Source organism: Loxodonta africana, chromosome 8 (assembly GCF_030014295.1).
Source record: "Loxodonta africana isolate mLoxAfr1 chromosome 8, mLoxAfr1.hap2, whole genome shotgun sequence".
Classification (NCBI taxonomy): Eukaryota; Metazoa; Chordata; class Mammalia; order Proboscidea; family Elephantidae; genus Loxodonta; species Loxodonta africana.
In genome coordinates this window covers 42,275,514-42,295,385 of record NC_087349.1, presented here as the reverse complement: position 1 = coordinate 42,295,385, position 19,872 = coordinate 42,275,514, and the positions used below count along the sequence as shown (strand labels likewise).

General features: G+C 36.6%; 1 protein-coding gene across 1 annotated transcript in view; it reads left to right on the top strand.

Moving 5' to 3' along the window:
• The window catches only part of PRKAR2B (protein kinase cAMP-dependent type II regulatory subunit beta), a 95,010-nt gene that overhangs the window by 61,692 nt on the left and 13,446 nt on the right, over nt 1–19,872 (top strand). The window contains exons 3-6 of the mRNA XM_003407006.4: nt 2,877–2,929; nt 8,036–8,119; nt 16,596–16,702; nt 18,915–19,068. Of these exons, the coding sequence (XP_003407054.2) occupies nt 2,877–2,929; nt 8,036–8,119; nt 16,596–16,702; nt 18,915–19,068 (398 nt within the window). The remainder of the gene's footprint in view (nt 1–2,876; nt 2,930–8,035; nt 8,120–16,595; nt 16,703–18,914; nt 19,069–19,872) is intronic.

Here is a 19,872-nt window from a genome sequence, read left to right as displayed (position 1 = left end):
CATAACAATGGAATACTACTCAGCCAGTAGGAGAAATGAAGTCTTGATACTTGCTACAATATGGATGGAGCTAGAAGACACTATGCTGAGTGAAATAAGCCAATCACAAAGGGACAAATATCATATGCCCTCACTTAACATAAAAAGACAAGAAAAGGCAAATGTATAGAGAACAAAGTTTATTGGTGGTTACGAGGGGCAAGAGGGAGGGGAAGAGGTAGGGGTTAACGGTGATGGAAATATTGCATTGATTAAAGGTAGGGTTGCACAACTGATTATTGTAATTGCTGTCAAAGGTGTATACCTGTAAAACAGTTGAATTGGCAAAAACTGTGTGATGTATTTACAACGACAAAAAAAAAAAAAAGTAGCTGCTGAGGCTGGTTATGTACAACCAAACACCTCATGGGATTTGGTATCTTGGTTTCAAGGCTTAGGGCCATGGTTTCATGTGACACCCCAGCTAATTGGCCTAATAACATGTTTACTGCTTCTGTTCTATCTCCTGGTTTTTTGCTTAGTGCCTGGGGTCTTAAATGCTTGCAGGCGGCCATCCAAGGCACAACAATTGGTCTCTATTTGCTTGGAGCAACAAAAGGAGCATCAGGAATAGAAGGAAAATATGAGATGTGTTGATAATTGCTCCTTTTTCCATGAGACCAGTAAGAATTGGACAGTGTCCAGCTACCATAACTGAACATTTTGATCAAAGATTCTATAGAATTCCGATCAAAAGGGGGATGATGCAGAACAGAATTTCAAATTCCCATGGATTCCAGACTTCTTAAAGCCATGGAGGTGGGACAAATCCCGGAAACTATTGTCCAGAGATAATCTTTTAACCTTAAACTGAAAATATCCCCTGAAATCTTCTTAAAATCAAACAGTAGTTTACTTTAACTAGGAAAAAATGTCTACATTATGCTCTTTTAAGAACTGTTTATATGGAATCAAATTGACAACAGCAATTTGAAAGATTAGATAGGTACTTTAGGGAAAGGTGAATTTATGTTAATGGGGGGAACAACTCAGAAAAGGAAGGTGAGAATGGTTGTACAACTTGAAGAATATTATCAGCATCACTAAATGATACATGTGAAAATGTTGAATTAGCATGCGTTTTCCTGTGTATATTCTCAGCAATGGCAGCAAATAAAATTAAAAAAAAAAAGAGAGATATAACAAATCTTTAAATTTTCAAATAAGGAAGGAGTTTCCAATCTCAAAACAGTGGTACTTTTGTGATGTTTAACTTAGGATTTAAGTCACATTGAGGAATTTTCTTCCCTGATTTTATTACATTAAAAATAAACATTCACAATCTGTAAAGCCTTTGTTGTTATAATTAAAAATAAGTTGGATAAAACAGCTGTGAGAAACATGACAGATGAAGTGGTATTAAAAGACTGGTGTAAGTCATAAACTAAAAATTCCCCATAGATTAGGATAAAGGGGAAAATACAGTCAGCTTGTAAACATTTGAAAATTGTTCAAATTCAGTAATAGTTTACATTTTTTATTTAAATTGACAAAGAGTTTAATTGGAACAGTAACCAATTCTGTTGTACAGTTAGAGGAGCCTTCTTACTCATTCTTTGTAGGGCAACCTTCCAGAAGGAAACTTGGTTTAAATTGTACATTTTAGCCCCCAAAAATAATATTTGGGAATAATTCGTACGGCATAATCTGAAATGTAGAAAAATATTTATCCATGATGATGTTTATTCCAGTGTTGCTGTAATAGAAAAGTACTGGAAGCTACCTAAGTGTCCAGCATTAAAGGAATGGGTAATTATAGCGTATGATAAATAATCTGCATCCTTAAATGAAATGTTTGCAAAATACTTTTAATGCCACAGGAAATTCTAATAGTGTGAAATGAAAAAAGCCATTTTTAAAATTGTGTGTGCAATAATAAAGACTGGGAGGAGATATACAAAATGTTAGAAGTATTTGCCCCCGGGATATTAGATTATGGATAATTTATGAAAGTTACTCGTAGTTATATGATAAGTCATTCCATTGAAGACTTAGGCTTTTTTCCTGTTCTTTTAGGTAATTTTTAGATCTTACACTTTTGTTTTTCTTTTAGCCAATCATTTTTTTTTTAATTGTGCTTTAGGTAAGATCTTATACGTTTCTGTAAAACCAAAAAAAACAAACCCATTGCTGTCGAGTCGATTCCAAGTCATAGTGACCCTATAGGATTGAGTAGAACTGCCCCATGGGTTTCCATGGGGCAGCTGGTGGATTCCAACTGCTGACATTTTGGTTGCCAGCCAGATGCTTAACCACCAGGGCTCCTACATTTCTATAACTTATAAAGTAAAACAATTTTTTTGTTTCCTTTTTTTATTGTTACATAATTTACATACCATAAAATTCATACTGTACAGTTGAGTGGGCTTTAGTTGTTCAAAAAGTTGTGCAACCATCACCACTATCTAATTCCAGATTTTCATGACCCCCAAAAGAAACGTTGTACCCATTAGCAGTTGTACCCTATTACTCACCCTCTCTTATCCGCTGGAAACCACTAATCTTTCTATTCCTATGGATTTACCTTTCTGGCATTTGGTTCATTTTTATATCTCGTATTTCTCTTATTTTAGTGTTTCCAAGACAAAATATTTTAAGCTGTGTTTCCCTGAGTGGGAGAAAGCACAAACCAATGTCAATGTCTTAAAATGCAGCTTTATATTTTAAGAGATTCCTATCAATTGCAATATGAAACCACATTTTGGGGGTCTAGATGAGGTAAATTAATACTTGTTTTTATACTGTGTTACTGTTCCTGCTCATTACTTTTAAAAAGATATATTGTTATATGTTTCTCGATGAAAGAATTTTTTAAATGTTCATTTTTGTATTTATAGTATGTGCAGAAGCCTATAATCCTGATGAAGAAGAAGATGATGCAGACTCCAGGGTATGTAATTTACTGAATAAATTAATTTTAAATGATACTGCTGTATTGTATAAGGAAAATGATTATAGAAAAGATGTAAATAGGCGTATGGGTTAACCGAGTCATCACGGAAATATTTTGACTATTTCTTTCCCTAGTCTTAACCTCTCAAAGCCTACTTCTATTTGAAGTTTTGTATAGTTACTTTTATCTAAAGAGTATCTCTTTGCCATCTTGTGAGGCCTCTGGGAAGGAGTGTGGATATTTCTTTTTGGATAAAAGGAAAGATAAACATAAAAGCTCATTGTAGTTGTGGTTTTCTTTCTTTTGATAAAAAATGTCTGTAGTTGTTTTTCTCATAGTGATGACGTTATTTTTCTAAGACAGTTTTTCACTAAAGAAAAATAAATACTGGGAGAGGCCTTCTATTTCTACTGATTTATAACAACAGAAGCTTACTCTGAAACAAATAAATCACAGTAAAATTACATATAAGTATTAGTACAGTAGTTATTAGTTTAGTTTTTTAAATCTATGGGTATGAGTTTACTCAATAACTGATTTCTTAGAGACCGTGATGAATGTTTTCTCAGTGTCAGTTGAAGCCGTTTCCAAGCTGTGTCCTTTAGCTCAGTTCTCTTATTCAGTAGAAAGTAAACTAAGAGATTTTTGTGCCTAGAGATGGAAAGTAATCAATTTTCCTTTTTTTTTGAGTACTGTTATGGATTGTTCCCCAAAAGTATGTGTTGTAAATCCTAACCTATCTATGCATGTGGTTATGATCCCATTTGGGAATGGGTTGTCTTCGTTATGCTAACGAGGTAGGATTAATATAGGGTGTATCTTGAGTTGGTCTCTTTGGAGATAATAAAAGAGATTAAGCCAATAAGCTAGAAAGCAGAGATGGGAGAGGATAGACGCCATGCCACATGAAGACCACCAAGGAGCCAAAAAATAAGAACCTTCCCCCAAAGCCAACAGAGAGAAAGCCTTCCCCTGAAGCTGGCACCTTGCATTAAGACTTTCGGCCTCCTAACTTTGAGAAAATAAATTTCTGTTTATTAAACCCACCCATTTGTGGTATTTCTCTTATAGCAGTGCTAGATAACTAAGACAAGTACATACTTTGCAGAAGTTCCCCTTTTTTCCTTTGGCCCTAAAAAATAAATAAATAAACAAAAAACACATTTCTGTAGTTCTGAAAAAGTATTTAAATAAGATTGAGTTTTAATGTGGAAAGGCAGGTGCTACATTCCTAAGTCACTAAAAAAATACATCATTAAAAAAAAAAAATTAAGGTCCCTTAAATGTATGTAAAATCCAGTGGTACAAAGAAAGGAGCCTTATGACACAGAAGATCTTAAAGGAGATCCCATTTCACCCCTAAACCCGTGGGGACTCCTGGCACCATGGCAGTAGGAGCTCATTTCTCACCTGTTGTTAGGTGCTGTTGAGTTGGTTCTGACTCATAGCAGCCCTATGTACAAAAGAATGAAACACTGCCCAGCCTTGTGCCATCCTCACAATCATTGCTATGCTCGAGCCCGTTGTTGTAGCCACTATGTCAGCCCACTCACTGAGGGTCTTCCTCTTTTTCACTGACCCTCTACATTAACAACCATGATGTCCTTCCCCAGGGACCGGTCCCTTCTGATAACGTGTCCAAAGTGTGTGAGATGAAATCTCACCGTCCTCCCTTCTAAGGAGAATTCTGGCTGTACACGCTACCAGAATTTAAATTCTTTCGATAAAGTCCACACATCCCAACCTCTGCTCTTCACACCTCACTGAAAATTATTTTGCCTTAAGAGCAAGGTACTTTTATGAATGTGTGTCATGTTGTTACCACTCCGTGTGGTCTGAAAAACTAGACCTCGCTTATCATACTTTATGTATCCAGCAGCAACAACAGTGGACATTTAAAAACTACATGCATTCTTTATATTTCTGTATAAATGTGTATGATAACAATGCTTAGTGATTTAGATAAGTTGGATGTACCAGTTTAAATAGTAAAAAATCAAAATTAAAGAATATTTGAAAATATAGTTTGAAAACAATATGCAATAACTCAAAAACTGTTAGGCCTTGAAAGGAATTTTAGATACCATTTGGTCCATGAGATAGGTAAATGATTTGGCCGGGGGCGGGGGAGCAGGATCAAGAAGTCCAGACTTGGCTTCTGGGGAACCACGCCTATAAATGAGGGCAATTACTGGAGAAGGAGGAATCTTTGCTGGTGAGCATTCACCCCAGGAGTTATCCCCTGCAACATTCTTCTAAAATCCATTGCCATCAATTTGATTCCAACTCTAGCAGCCCTATGGGACAGTGTAGAACTGCCCTGTAGGGTTTCTAGATATATATATTTTTAATAATTTATTTGTTGTTACGAAATATACACAGCAAAACATACAATTCAACAATTTCTACATGTGCAATTCAGTGACATTGATTGCATTGTCAACTTCCTTATCCTAATTGTTCCTTCTCATTAACATAAACTTGCTACCCTCTAAGTTTTCTATCTAATATTTTGAGTTACTTTTCTAGATATTTTTGTAACTACTGTATATGTTAATGATTATAATAAAGTGCTTTAGGTTCTCAATTAGAGGTTGAGTATTCTTTCCTATAAATTGGTTATTAAAAACGATACTGTTTTTTGTCATAGAAGCTGTAAGGCAAACTGCACCGTAGCTCTTGGGAATGATTATCATAGATTTCAAAATTAATTGGATTGAAACTGATATTCAAAAATGTCTGTGAGGACATTTTGATAAAGTAACATTTCATTTGGGCATTATTTTGTGGAAGCTATACATCATGAAATCCTTAAATTTCTTAGACTAGTACAAACGAATTTATTAGCTGATAGGAAATCAAAGAAAATTTAAGTACTTAAAACTCATTTTGGAGAAATAACAAAATTGAATTTTAGTTGGAATACCTTTAACATGTAGAAACTGGTAAAGAAGAGCTGTGAAATTAAAAAATGGAGCCTTTCTTTGTTCTTTTACTGCACAAAAAATTTTTTGGAGTACCCTCAGCATATCCAGCCCTGTACTAGGTGTTAGGTATACAGTGGTGAGCAAAATGGGCAAGTCCTTGTTCTCATGGAGATTCGAGTCTAGTGGAAGAGGCAGACAACAAGCATGTAACTTAATGAATAATTAGAAAATTGTTGTCCTTGTTGTGTGCTATCTAGTTGATGCTGACTCACAGAGATCCTGTAGGACAGAGTAGAACTGCCCCTTAGGGTTTCCAAGGCTGTAATCTTTATGGGAGCAGACCGCCAGGTCTTTTCTCCTGGGGAGTACGAAGGTAGGTTCAAATCGCCCACCTTTCAGTTAGCAGCTGAGTGCCCAACCATTGCACTATCAGGGTTCCTTAATTACAAAATATGAAGTACTAAAAGGACAGTGAAGCAGTGTAGGAATTAAGACAAAACTCAAAAAAATCAAGACTCCCTCATTATATGTATATAGATGGTTGGAGAAGGCACCTTGAGTTGAGACCAGAAGGATGGACACGCGTTCAGGCTTGCCTGAAGGCTGTCAAAGGGGCAGGAGCTCAGGAGTTTGAGGCTCTGAGTGAAGACAGGTGTATGTGGGTTGAGTGGCCTAGGTGAGGATGGAGATTGAAGGAGTGGGGACTGAATTCGCAGTAAGTGTAATGAAATCCATGGCAGGTTTAAGCTGAAGAATGGGTGCTCTGATTTAAGTTTTAAAAGGATAACTTTCAGCTGTGTGGAAAATAGATTGGCCAAATAGGAAAATATCTCGTACAGAGTTCTCTTGCTTAACAAAGTAGATACACCATATTTTCTTTAAATGAAATAAGTAAATCTTATTTCTTAATCAGTTTTCTAATTTTCTTGATTGAAAGGCAGCAGAGCATAGTAGAGTGGGTCAGCAAACTTCTGTAAAGCGTTAGACAGTAAATATTTTAGGCTTTTTGGACTATACAGTCTCTGTAGTTACTCAGCTCTGCTTTTGTAGCTTGAAAGCAGCAATAGATAATATATAAATAAATGTGACTATCTTCCAATAAAACTTTATTTATGGACACTGAAATTTGAATTTCATATAATTTTTACGTGTCACAAAATATTGATTTTCTTTTATAGTCATTAAGAAAATATAAAACCATTCTTAGCTCGAGGGCCATACATAAACAGTTATGGCCCACAGGTCATGCTCCACTGACTCCCAGTTCAGAGTATAAACTCTGTATCCAGCCTGCCTAGGATGGATCCCAATTTTGTAGCTTATGAACTGTGTGTCATTGGAGAAGTTACTTTGCTGGGTTCATTTTCTTAACTCTAAATTGGCACTTGACTCATGGGCCTATAACTAGGGTAAAATGAGTTAATCTTTGTAGCCCTTAAAATAGTACTTGGCACACAGTGAATGCTAAATAAATGTTTAACAAATAAGATTTTTATCCCAAAATTAGAGAGAGAGATAAATTTTAATAAAAACGTGGCCTCTAATACAGTAAAAATCACACTTGGATATATTGCTGAAGTCTTGGTTATCCAGAAGCAGAGCTGTCTCATCCAGAGGTAGGATCATGCCAAGTCCATCCAAAAGGGAAAAAAAAAAAAAAAAGAGTTTTTAGAAGTGGGAGAGCATTTAAGAATTTGCTTGCTTCTAGAGACTTTATCTAGTTTCAGAGGAAAGAACTACATCCTGAGAGAGTGTTAATATACTCAGTAGAAGAAAATAAAGGTGGTGTCTAGATTTCTGGCATGGCTGTTGTAACCTGTGTCTTTTTGCACTCATTCCACTGTCTGGGAGCTTTGGAGTCTTTCTAGCCAATTGTAGACCTTTGTATAACAAACTTGATAACCTGGAGTAAAATACTTACAAAAAAAAAAAGTCAGTGCTATATTGGTGAATATACACTGTCGCCTTGAGACAAATTGTATTACATTCTCCCACTTATTGGCCTGATAGTTATATTTTAATTACTAGTCGCTTAAAGTGAACCTCAGCATTAACAATTCTTTCTTCTAACGTTTTGATAATTTTTTTTAGGAGATGTTGTCTGCTTTGAGAATATGTAAAGTAAGTAATAATGGTTAATAATGGTGTTTTGTTTTTTAATTTGCTGTCCTTTTAGATTATACATCCAAAAACTGATGATCAAAGAAATAGATTGCAAGAGGCTTGCAAAGACATCCTGCTGTTTAAGAACCTGGATCCGGTAAGATAGATCTTAATAATAGAAATGATTTTTTTTCAGTGCCAGTGTCAAGAACTATGCAAGGTCTTGGATTTTACCCTCCTTACAAGCTAACAAAGGAGCCCTGGTGATGCAGCATTCTTGGTACACCCAGCGAGAATGCAGGGATGCTCAGGGCCCATGGTGAATTTCCTCTCTCAATAGCCAATAACGCCCAGTGCCGTTGAGTCAATTCCAACTCATAGCCACCCTGTAGGACAGAGTAGAACTGTCCCACAGGGTTTCCAAGGAATGGCTGGTGAATTCAAACTCCTGACCTTTCAACTAGCAGCTGAGCTCTTAACCACTGCGCCACGGGGGCTCCTTATCCAATAATAGTAATTATATTTTAATGTCTTCTACCTTCTATATTATACGTATTTTAAAAGTAATATTTACTTGGCTTTAAAGGTGGGGGGATAATTTGTTCTTTTAAGGATTTAGAAATCTCTATTCTTTGGTTTTAGGTGTACTTCTTGAATGTCCTCTCTCAGCATGAGTGAACATGCTGTTCAGAACTTATCCTGCACTCTGACCTAAATCTTCGGCTTCCTTCATCACAGATTATTCTTGTTCATTGCTAAACTCCTGCTGACAAAGAAGCGGGAAAGAACTCCTGCGGCCATGTTCTGAATGTGAAAACTGAGTTGGCTTTTATAACTTACCCCAACTTCTTTTCTGGTTCAAACTCAGCATATTACAGTTTTCAGATTGATGGTGGATTAAAACTGCTAACCTTTCTGTTAGTAGCCGAACTCTTAACCACTGCGCCACCGGGGCTCTTTTTTAAGATGAAGTCTCCTATAAAAGGACATTTTTATAAAGATAGAAGTACTGCATCATTTCACGTCTTCTACGCTAGGTCATGTTTATACCCTGAAATATTTTTAAAATCACCTTTGTTTCTAATATTATTTGTTTATATCATGATCTCCAGGAGCAGGAATTACATTTTGTGACTTTGGAGATCTGTTTCAGGACCACATATTACAAGTTTGTATGTCCATCTCTGACAGGCCTGCCTGAATCGATCATACCAAAGGTCCATTAGCCACTTCGTTCATTGACCAGTTCTCTTCAGGGCAGGAATTAGGTCACGTCTTAGGTAACATATGCCACTCAAGGCTCTACACGTGCTGTTGTTGTTGTTAGTTGCTGTGGAACTGATTCTGACTCATGGCGACCCCATGTGTGCAGAGTAGAATTGCTCCATAGGGTTTTCAAGGCTGTGACCTTTTAGAAGCAGATTGCCGGACCTGTCTTCCAAGACACCTCTGGGTGGTTTCGAACAGCCGACCTTTAGGCTAGTAGTTGAGTCTTTAACTGTTTATGCCACCTAGGACTCCTCTACACATACTAGGCTCTCAAAAAACAACAGCAGCAGCAACAACAAAAAATTGTTGAACAAGAATAGGAATATTTGAATTAACCTTTTATGTTTATTTAAGTGTATATATTTAATAGTAAATTATAGAATTGCCCATGTTTGTTATTTGTGGTAAGATAATGGTATTTATTCTAGATTATCTAGAACCCAAATCTTATTAAGTTATGCCAACCCTTTGAACTTAGTTATACTTCATAGTGTGTCTTAAGCCTGTTCAGAGTGGCTCTGCCATGTCTTTCTTTCCCTATCCAAGTTTATTCACTCAGTTCATTCAAACTGCATTTACTGAGCATCCACCCTGTACCAGGCATGGGGTCAGTGCTGAGAATCATAAAGGCCTGGTTCAGTGCCCTGGGTTGGTATTGAGGCTGGCCTGTGAATCAGATGTTCTCTAAGGCAAGACCTCTTGCCCAGTTTGACCCAGGTTCTCCAGAGCTCTAACGATGGAAGAATAACAAATGAAACAAAGAAATTTAGGAGTCTAGTCTGTGAATGGAAAAATTCTCTTGTAGTATTAAATAGTGAAGTAAGTGACTAAAGGGAATTTGTGAAATTTTGCTGGGCCTCTAAATAATCCCAAATCTCATTTATCTAGAATAGTATGTAGTTCTATAGAAATAGAGGGATCACCAAACTATGTGATCTCCCACCTCTATGAGTCCAAATAATTTATTAGGTAGATTCAACTGTGTGTGTGCGTATGTATGGGTGTGTATATGTTGCTAATTTTGGTATTGGGTTTAAACTAAATTAGTATTTAACTCATTTGCTCCAAAGGCACACAGAAGAAACTGTAAAATTAATCCTTAGTTTTACCCTTACAGGTAGGCTCCGACCAAGGATTTTTCAGCTAGAATGTTACATGGGAGGATTTTAGGGATCAGCAAAAACAGTGCTTCTCGAACTTTAATATGCTGCATATGATCCAAGAATCTTGTTAAAATGCAGGTTCTGATTTGTTAAGTCTGGAATAGGGCTGAGAGTCTGCATTTCTCACAAGCTCCCAGGTGATGTCAATGCTGCTGGTCCTCAACCAGACAAGTAGCAAGGACGAGAGCCAGAAGTTTGGTACTACCATATGTTATTTTGTTTGTATACTTTCCTATTGAATTGAGGCGGTATTTTAATGCTTCAACACTGACTAAACAGTGATAATCTGTTGTCTGTACACTAAGTTATTAACAGGCATGAGTGATGAATGAAATAGTTGCTAGTTATACTTTCCTGGGATGCTGCTTATTCTAGTCCAGCTTCTAAATTAGTTTTCCTTGCCATCTCAACTTTAACTCTTACAAAGAATTGTGAAAATTTGGTTGCATTTAAGCTATTAAAAAACTTTTGTTAGTATACTCTGGCACAGAGCACCTTTGCTTAATTAAAGTGTTTGTTTATATATATATATATATATATATATATATACAGGAATTTTCTTTAGACTTCTTTCATTGCTCTGCCAAAGGTTTTCAATATATATTTTAAAAACCAGTTCATAGGAAAAAAAGAAAAAGCTAGTTTATGAATTACCAATTGAAAGACAGAAAATTTAGGTATTTTTCATTGTTGAATATTTTGTAGGGAAGAAGCAAACATATTTACACCCCAAACACCACATATTTACATAGTGGTTTCTAAAAGATCTTTTTTGGCATTTGAGGAAAAAACAGCTTGATGTATTCCCTTCTTATCTCAAATTCTTTTAGAAATGATACAGGTATACGTAAGTAAATGTATTTATTTTTTAATTAAAATTATTGAAAAGTTAATTTTTTTCAATAAATTATCACTTGGAATAAGAAATTTATCCCTAACATGGCAGATGGAAGGTTTTAGGTTGTATTTCTATTTTATACAAACTTCTAATTTTTTATAGTGTATATTTTTTACAATAACTCTGAGTGCTTTTTAATTGAATTACGTATTTAACTCAGATAATCTCCTTATAGCAATGGTGGCTCCTTTCAGCTCTGTTTCTTGACTACCCACTATGTTTCAAGGCCTCTATAAAGTTCTAGAAGCCGCAAAGACATGGTTCTTGTTCTGGAACTTATAATTTAAGGAGAGATATAAACACATACACAAATCATTTCAGTAAAGTGCTATAATGTGGTCAGGGTTCTGTGTGAGGATGAGGGTCTCTTAGGCCAACCTGGGGACTCAGGAAGCTAGAGCGGCCACCGGAGCTGAGCCTCAGAAAATGAGTAGGAGCTCGCCAGTGGAAGTAAAGTAATCACCAGAGCCTGAAGTAGAAGACATCTAGTGGGTAGGAGCTAAGATATGAGCACTGCCTTCTGAAAAGTCATTCCCCAGTATCAGACTGAAGCATCGAACAAATCCTCAGGCTAAGTAGAAAAGAAGGAGCCCTGGTAGTATAATGGTTAAGCACTCGGCCGCTAACCAAAAAATTGCTGGTTCAAACCCACCTAGCAGTTCATCGAGAGAAAGACCTAGTGATCTGTTTCTGTAAAGACTACAGCCTACAAAATCTTATGGGGCAATTCCACTCTGTCACATGGGGTTGCTATGACTGAACAACAGCAGCAACAAGCAGAGAAGTGTAACAATTAGATTGTGACAATCCCACTTTGGTGGTGGTGGAAAAGGTCAAGTGGAGAAAAAGATGAGGGAAGTAAACAATGACAGAGAAATGACTCAGTTAGGAAAATATGACATGATCCAGGGAAGAGAATGGGCCTGGACTAGGGAAGGGAGAAAAAAGATGGACAGACAGGAATAGTTTCATGAAATATTTAAACATTTGATTAACAGTACTTGGTACTTGGTGACTGATTGCATTAGGGTTTAAAGGAAAGTTAACTAGGATGACTCCCAGTGTCTGGCTGGAATGACTGTAAAGGCGATAGGTACCTTTTGCTATGATAGGAAAACCTGAAAGAGGAAAGGGAAGCTAGTAATTACTAATTAGCAAGAAGAATGATCTTGGCTTTGCATCTCATTTCAATTTTCTGAAATCGTTGTTTAGCTTGAAAACCTTGCACCTCCCAGGCCTCAGAACATTTTTCCTTGGAGTGCCGTATATTCATACATTGAGCACAGCATTTACAATTATTAATCTCTTTGAAGGTATTCTTTTCATGAATATTTTAATGCTGGACTCAGTAGGCCATTTTCCTTTCTGAAATGTTTCTAATTCGAGGCAAACTGAAATAATTTTCCTGTGCTATTTTTTTATATGATAGGTTCTTTTCTGTTAATGCAGAGTAAACAGTTATTTTTCAAGTGAGTCAGTTCTTTTATTGAGTGCTGTCTCGGATTTGCATTCTGTAGGAGAATAATATGTGGATTTTCTACAGTAGTTGTCAGTCATCATGATAAGCCTCTGCATATTAAATATTTCCTCAGTTCTTTTCACTGTGTTCGTAATTATGGGGAAATTACATTTTGATTGACTAGAACAGTCGCCTGTCACAGAGAGGTTCTAAGAGAAATAATTGTTCTGTGTTTCATTTTATCAGGAATTACTTTTTCACATATCTGTATATGAATTCTTTAGGTTTTAATGTTTTTAAATGCAGCTAACCCCAAAATTTACTTCAGCAGTTTTTGTCTTTTCTTCCCATTTGACATTTAAGTCAGAGCTAATCAGTAAAGCTGATATTCCCCCTTCACCTACCCTAAAACAGTTGACATATAAATAGTATGCAGAAGAAAATATTAGTAAACCATTTAATCAACCTTCAGAATTTTGAAAGGTGACCATATGTTGCCTGGGTTGATAAACTCATTTGGGTAAAATGGTCTCCGTGGGGCCAATTAACACCACATCAAGTGAGCACTGTTTTACTGCCACGTTGGCTACAGCCCCGGCTGTTTTTCCTCATACAGGTGCCAGGGCTCACACAGGGACCCAGGGAGGGAATGAAGAATGACTTAATGCAAACTCACTGGTGTCATTCTTGCAAAAATTTCTCCTAGTCCACATGAAGATACAACTTTATGTCCTGTAGTTAAAATGGAGAGTTTGGTTTTTTAATTAATTGAAAAATGTAAACCTATGTGTGTGTGTGTGTGTGTGTATATGTATATACACACTTACACACACACAGTTTACAAGAATTCAAAAAGAACAAAAGAATATTTGGTGAATAGGAAATCTCCTTTCTGCCCTGTCTCCCGGCAGCCCAGTTCCTCAGGAGCCACGTTCTGTTAGCATTATTATATCTACTTTTCTAGGGTTATGATATGCGTATACAAGTGTATTCTTTTTAAAATTTTGGTGGCAGCAAACTCTACAAAGTGTATACCCTGTTTTCTTTTCTTACTAGTATTTATAAAGTCCACATTCTTTTTTTTTAATTATTTTTATTAGTGTTAGTTTATTTATAAAAATTTGAATTGGAACCTCTTATATATTATAAAATTAAGCCATGAAAATACATTAACATTTTGCTGTCATGCAATGTGTTAAAATTATATATATAGCCCCCCCCCAAAAAAAGCCCAAACCTGTTGCCATCAAGTCAATTCCAACACATGGCGATCCCATGTGTTACAGAGTAGAACTGTGCTCCTTAGGATTTTCTTGACTGTAATCTTTTTGGAGGCAAATCACCAAGCCTTTCTTTCATGGTGCTGCTGAGTGGGTTCAAACTACCAACCTTTCAGTTAGTAGTTGGGCACAAACTGCTTGCACCACCTGGGGACCAGGTATATATAACAAACCAAACACCAAGCCAAACTCACTGCCATTGTGTTGATTCTGACTCATAGCAACCCTGTAGGACAGAATGGAACTGCCCATAGTTTTCCAAAGCTATAAATTTTTATAGAAGCAGACTGCCATGTCTTTCTCCCATGGAACACCTGGTGGGCTTGAACTACTGACCTTCTGGTTAGCAGCCAGGCACTTTAACCACTGCACCACCAGGGCTCCTCTGTATATAACAAGAAGCTTCAGATAGCCAAAACAGTATTGAAAAAGAACAAAGATTGAGAACTCACAGGTCTCGATTTCAAAGCTTACTACAAAGCTGCAGTCACAGTATGGTACTGCCATAAGGATAGATATATAGACCAGTGGAACAGAATTGAGAGTCCAGAAGTAAACCTATGCATCTTTGACCAATTGATTTTTGACAGGTGTGCCAAGACCATTCATGGGCAAAGAACAGTCTCTTCAACAAATGGTACTTTTTATTTACTTTTTAAAAAATGTTGGCAGTCATGTTTTTAATTTTCAGGCTATTCATTTTTCTCTGATTTGTTCTTTTTCTAAACATCCTTTTTTGTTTGTTTCATGCATATAATACCATCTTGAATATTTCTGGGCATATAAAATAGAACTTTCTAAAAACTCTTTACCGTGCCCTGAAATATGTCTCACTTGGTGTTATTTTGGTGTTTATCATAGTTTTGTAGGCTACCAGAGGGGCAGTAAAAAAGCTGATTTGGAACTCTGAGTAAGTAGGGCAGGACTGTCAACTGCTGTACTGTTTAGGTTGAGTTGACAGGGAGCCAGCTGTTAGATTGGGGAACCCCTAACTGCCAGTATGTGAAGGTCTTTGTTCTTAGGCACCAGTGTTTCCAATAGTTGTTCTAGTTCTAATTTTTTTAGTTTCTCCCAAGAACCTCACACTGATCTTTTGTCTGGGGACAGTTGGGGTTGACCCGTGGCTGCTCCGCATTCCATGTACAGGGTAGAGGAAATCAGAAGGAAGGTACCAACTGATCCGTGTAGGACTTTGAATCAGCCCCCTTGTTTTCAGTTCTGTGACTCACTCCCACCCCAAATGAACCAGGTGTTTCCAGGCCTGGAGCCAGTGGGTGTTCAGTAAGGCACACCGGGCTCTCTACACTGTAGGCTACAAGCTCATCTGTGCTGCACTGGGTGCTCCTTCCATACCCTGCATTTAACTCACCTTGTCCTGGGAATCTCTCATTCGTTGTTGCCCCTTCCCATACTTCATATTATTATAGATTCATACCTTTGTATCCCTTATAAAATTTTTATGGGGTTTCAAAGAGAAGATAACCATGTGGTCTGTTCATCCTCTTGATCTAGAATATCTTGTTTCTTTAACCTGTGTTTTCCCCTTGGGTCTTTTTTCTTTAATCTATCTTCACCTTCTTAATTTACTTACCTTAATAACTCATTTTGGCTTCAGCAGTGATTGTTGTACCCATAGCTTCACCAAGGGTTCAGAGCTTATTAAGTGGCGGAAGATGTCAACCCCAATGACTGTTAGGTCTTTTGACTTGGCTTTTAATATTGCACCATGTTCTTTTCCTATATCCATTTATTCTGTTCATAGGTCTCTGAATTGTTTCTGTATTTGTTCTGAGGAAAGATTTATTTTACTCTTAGTTTATTCTCCTTAGCTGAAGTTTATCCTTAAGCCTTGTCAACAACACATTAGCTGAATAAAAAAAATTGTATACAGTTTAAGTAGTCGTTGAATAATAGTTATAATATTTCTGGCTTCAGTTTTTAAAAATCTGCTTTAGGGCGGGAAATGGTTGATTCTTGGAGGAACCTTATTGGCAGAGTATAATAGAATATTTTCTGTAATAGTTTTTGGTTTTGCTTTTGTTGTTTTTCTCTTTTGTTCTACTTTAGTTTTGGTGCTAAACCAAAACAAAGTATTGGAGTCAGGATCTGAACTCAGCAAATATTTAGGTAATCTCTACATAAATTCTAGTGATGACTAATGTAGGAGACTTTTTAAAAATGGGATACGTGTCTTTAAAAGAAATTTGAAATAGTTCTTGACTAACTTGGTCATTTCAGTTGCTAAGATTGTATTTCATAAGGCATATGGTACTTTGGTGGTTAATTTTATGTTTAAAGTGGTGGTAGATGCAGATACTCTGAAATAGACTTAATTATAATTACTTTTATTTATATACTGAATATGAGAGTAAATATATAATCATCTCATTTGTATGTGGTAAGGAAGCCTGCACTATTTATTTTTTCTGACAAGACTTAATGGCAGTGATGATATTCCCATTTCTTTGATTTTGTTCATAGAATATAAAGCCAATTATGATTATGTAAGAAAATATGGTCTAGATAAACATAAAGATTATATCTTTTTTTTTTCTTAACAATAGGAGCAGATGTCTCAAGTATTAGATGCCATGTTTGAAAAATTGGTCAAAGAAGGGGAGCATGTAATTAATCAAGGTGATGATGGTGACAACTTTTATGTAATTGATAGGTAAGTTTTACATAACCTCACTACCGAAATTTAAAGAACATTTTGTGTAAAATATTAATAGTTATTATAGCTAATGGAAAATTAATATGTAATAGTTGCTATTGCTTCTTTTATTGCTATGTAATAGGCACTGTAAGCCTTCTTTTAGTATGTATTTTGACTATAAAAACTGCCTTACATTTGTACATAGTACGTTCCCTTTTCAATTTGATCCTAATCACCTATTTGATAGATGAAGAGACTGAGAAACACATAAGTGACATGACTCAACTAAGGTCACCCAGTCAGTGTGGAACCAACCACACAGACAGGTCTCCTGGCCACTGCTCAGGCTCTTCCCACAGCTCCACACTGCCTGAGATCTCACATTTATCAGAAAAGAAAGCTGTATGGAAAAGCAGCACACAGTATTTTAACAGATTTTATACTGAAACAATTTCAGCTGGACTGGCAACTTGATTTAATTCTCCCCTCTACGTTTGTTATATATTTTATCCCATTCAAAACAGTATATTTAGTAAACAGTTTTAGTACAAAAGACTTCAAATAGGACAGTTTGTCTATAGTTCAAAAAAAATTTTTCATGGGACAAATTCTAGAAGGTAATCTTGGAATAGCCATTCTATCCATGAATTATGTTAGAAACCAATTATTTTCTTCCTTTATTCTTAATACCTTTTGTCAGTTATCTTATGTTTTTGTTATTGTTTTATGGCTGTTCTTTACCATTCTTAATCCTTTTCCAATCTTAAAAGCTACTTTCTTTTTTGCCAACTTTATTTTTTTTTATTTTTGTCTTTGTTTTTTTGTTAGGGTTTAGCCACAGAATAAAGCCAAATAATTTCCTGTCTGCCTTCACAGGTGCTTCTGCAGGTCTTGAAATCATCCTTATTCTGATAAATTACAGTATGTAAAATACAGACAGTCATCATGTGCTGTGCATAGTTATTATAAATATAGGGTCTGGATAATATGCAGTACAGTGACATGCAAACTGAGTTTTATATTCCTAGGAAAAGAAACCCCAACTCAAAGCACAGAAAAACTACAGAGTTCAGGGTGAGATAGTAGTCTGAATTCCTACCACATTTTACTTTAGATCATGGGTTGGCAAATTTTTTCTGTAAAGGGCCAGAAAGTAAATATATTAGACATTGCAGGCTGTATGGTCTCTGTCACAGCTACTCAACTCTAATTATTATAGCATAAAAACAGCCATTAAAAAAAAAAACCCATTGTGGTCAATTCCAACTCATAGCGACTCTTATAGGCCAGAGTAGAACTGCATCATAGGGTTTCCAAGGAGAGGCTGGTGGATTCGAACTGCCAACCTTTTGGTTTACAACCATAGATCTTAACCACTATGCCACCAGGGCTCCAGAAAAACAGCCATAGGTAATGCATAAACAAATGAGTGTGTCTGTGTTCCAATAAAACCATATATAAAAGCAGGCAGCCAGCGTGTAGGCCATATTTTGCTGACCTCTGCTTTAGATTATAAAGGACCCTAGGAAGTATTGTAGAGTAGTGGCTGACCAAATTGTTACAAACCAAAAAAAAAAAAGAAACCTGTTGCCGTCTAGTCAATTCAAACTCATAGCGACCCTATAGGACAGAGTAGAACTGCCTCGTAGGGTTTCCAAGGAGCAGCTGGTGGATTTGAATTGTCAGCCTTTTGGTTAGCAGCCAAGCTCTTAACCACTGTACTACCAGGGCTCCCAAATTGTTATAGAGATATAATTTTTGAAGTTACTTTCTTTTGATTACAAAAGTAATACACGTTCATTTTAGAAACAGAACCTTTTCAACTTATTAATGGTCCCTGGAATCCCTTACTGTTCTTCCCCCCAGAAATAGCCATGTCAGTGGGATATACATTCCTCCAGTGGTTGTCTGTGTCTATTTGGTTGTATTCTTAATTATATTCTTATCATTTATTATCTTAAATGTTCATTGTTTAGTCTAATTTTTCTAACAGAAGCCTGTTCACCAGCGCTTACCGTAGTCTAGCTGATGGTCTCTTCATGCTCATCTAGAACAGAAGGTGCCTCTGACACATAATGATGCCCTTTTGTACTTGCTGCCATCAGAGGGAAAAAGGAAAGTGGAAAAGAAGATTTTATTGCACAGGACCCTTCTCTGAGCTAATGTGTTAACTGTAATGAAATTTTACATGAATTACTTTTACCTTTAATTTACGTATGCTCAACAGAGGAACATTTGATATTTATGTAAAATGTGATGGTGTTGGAAGATGTGTTGGTAACTACGATAATCGTGGAAGCTTTGGTGAACTGGCCTTAATGTACAATACACCCAGAGCAGCTACAATCACTGCTACCTCTCCTGGTGCTCTATGGGGTTTGGTGAGTAAAGTATTTGACTCGAACGCTATTATTTGTAAAAATTGTTCTAACAATAGCTAAGTTGATAGAGTATTTTAACCTAACAGGTATATTTATTTAGGATCATCACTTACTGAGAATTTGTTAAGCAGCTGTTGGATGCTGAGTTACTGGGCACCAAGATGGTGCTGAGTTAAATCTTCGTGTCCTTTTCCTCTGCTTCTCTGGTCAAGTCAGGAGCTTAGGACCTGTCGGCCATGGGAAGGACACTCAGACCCAAAGTGTTCCTCTCTTATCCATTCTTAAAAAAACAGCCAGCCAAACAAACAGCCTTCAGTGCTATTTTCTCAGATTGGTTCCTGAGGTGAGTATTATAATGTGACCGATCAGTGGTTCCCAAAGCATGGTCACCTAACTAGTAGCAGCTGTGTCTCCTGGGAACTTGTTAGAAATGCAGATTCTGGGGTCCGCATCCAGACCTATGTAATCAAGATGGGACCCCAGCACTCCATATTTGAGGAAGTCTTCCCTGTGATTCTGGTGCATGCTAGAGTTTGAGAAACCACTATAAACGGATTCTCTGGGTGGTAGAAATGATTAGTAATAATTTTGTATTTAAATGCAGCTAGTAGAGAAAAACTGCTTCATGCCTGTGCTTCTTAGCCTGGCTGCACATCAGAATTACCTGGAGTGCTTTTAAAAAAAAAAAAAACCAAAACAAACTCTCACCTAGGCCTCACCTGAGACCAATTTAATCAGAACCCTTGGGGGTGGGACCTGGGCATGAATACTTTTAAAATAAGTTTCTTAATGGTGATATTTCCA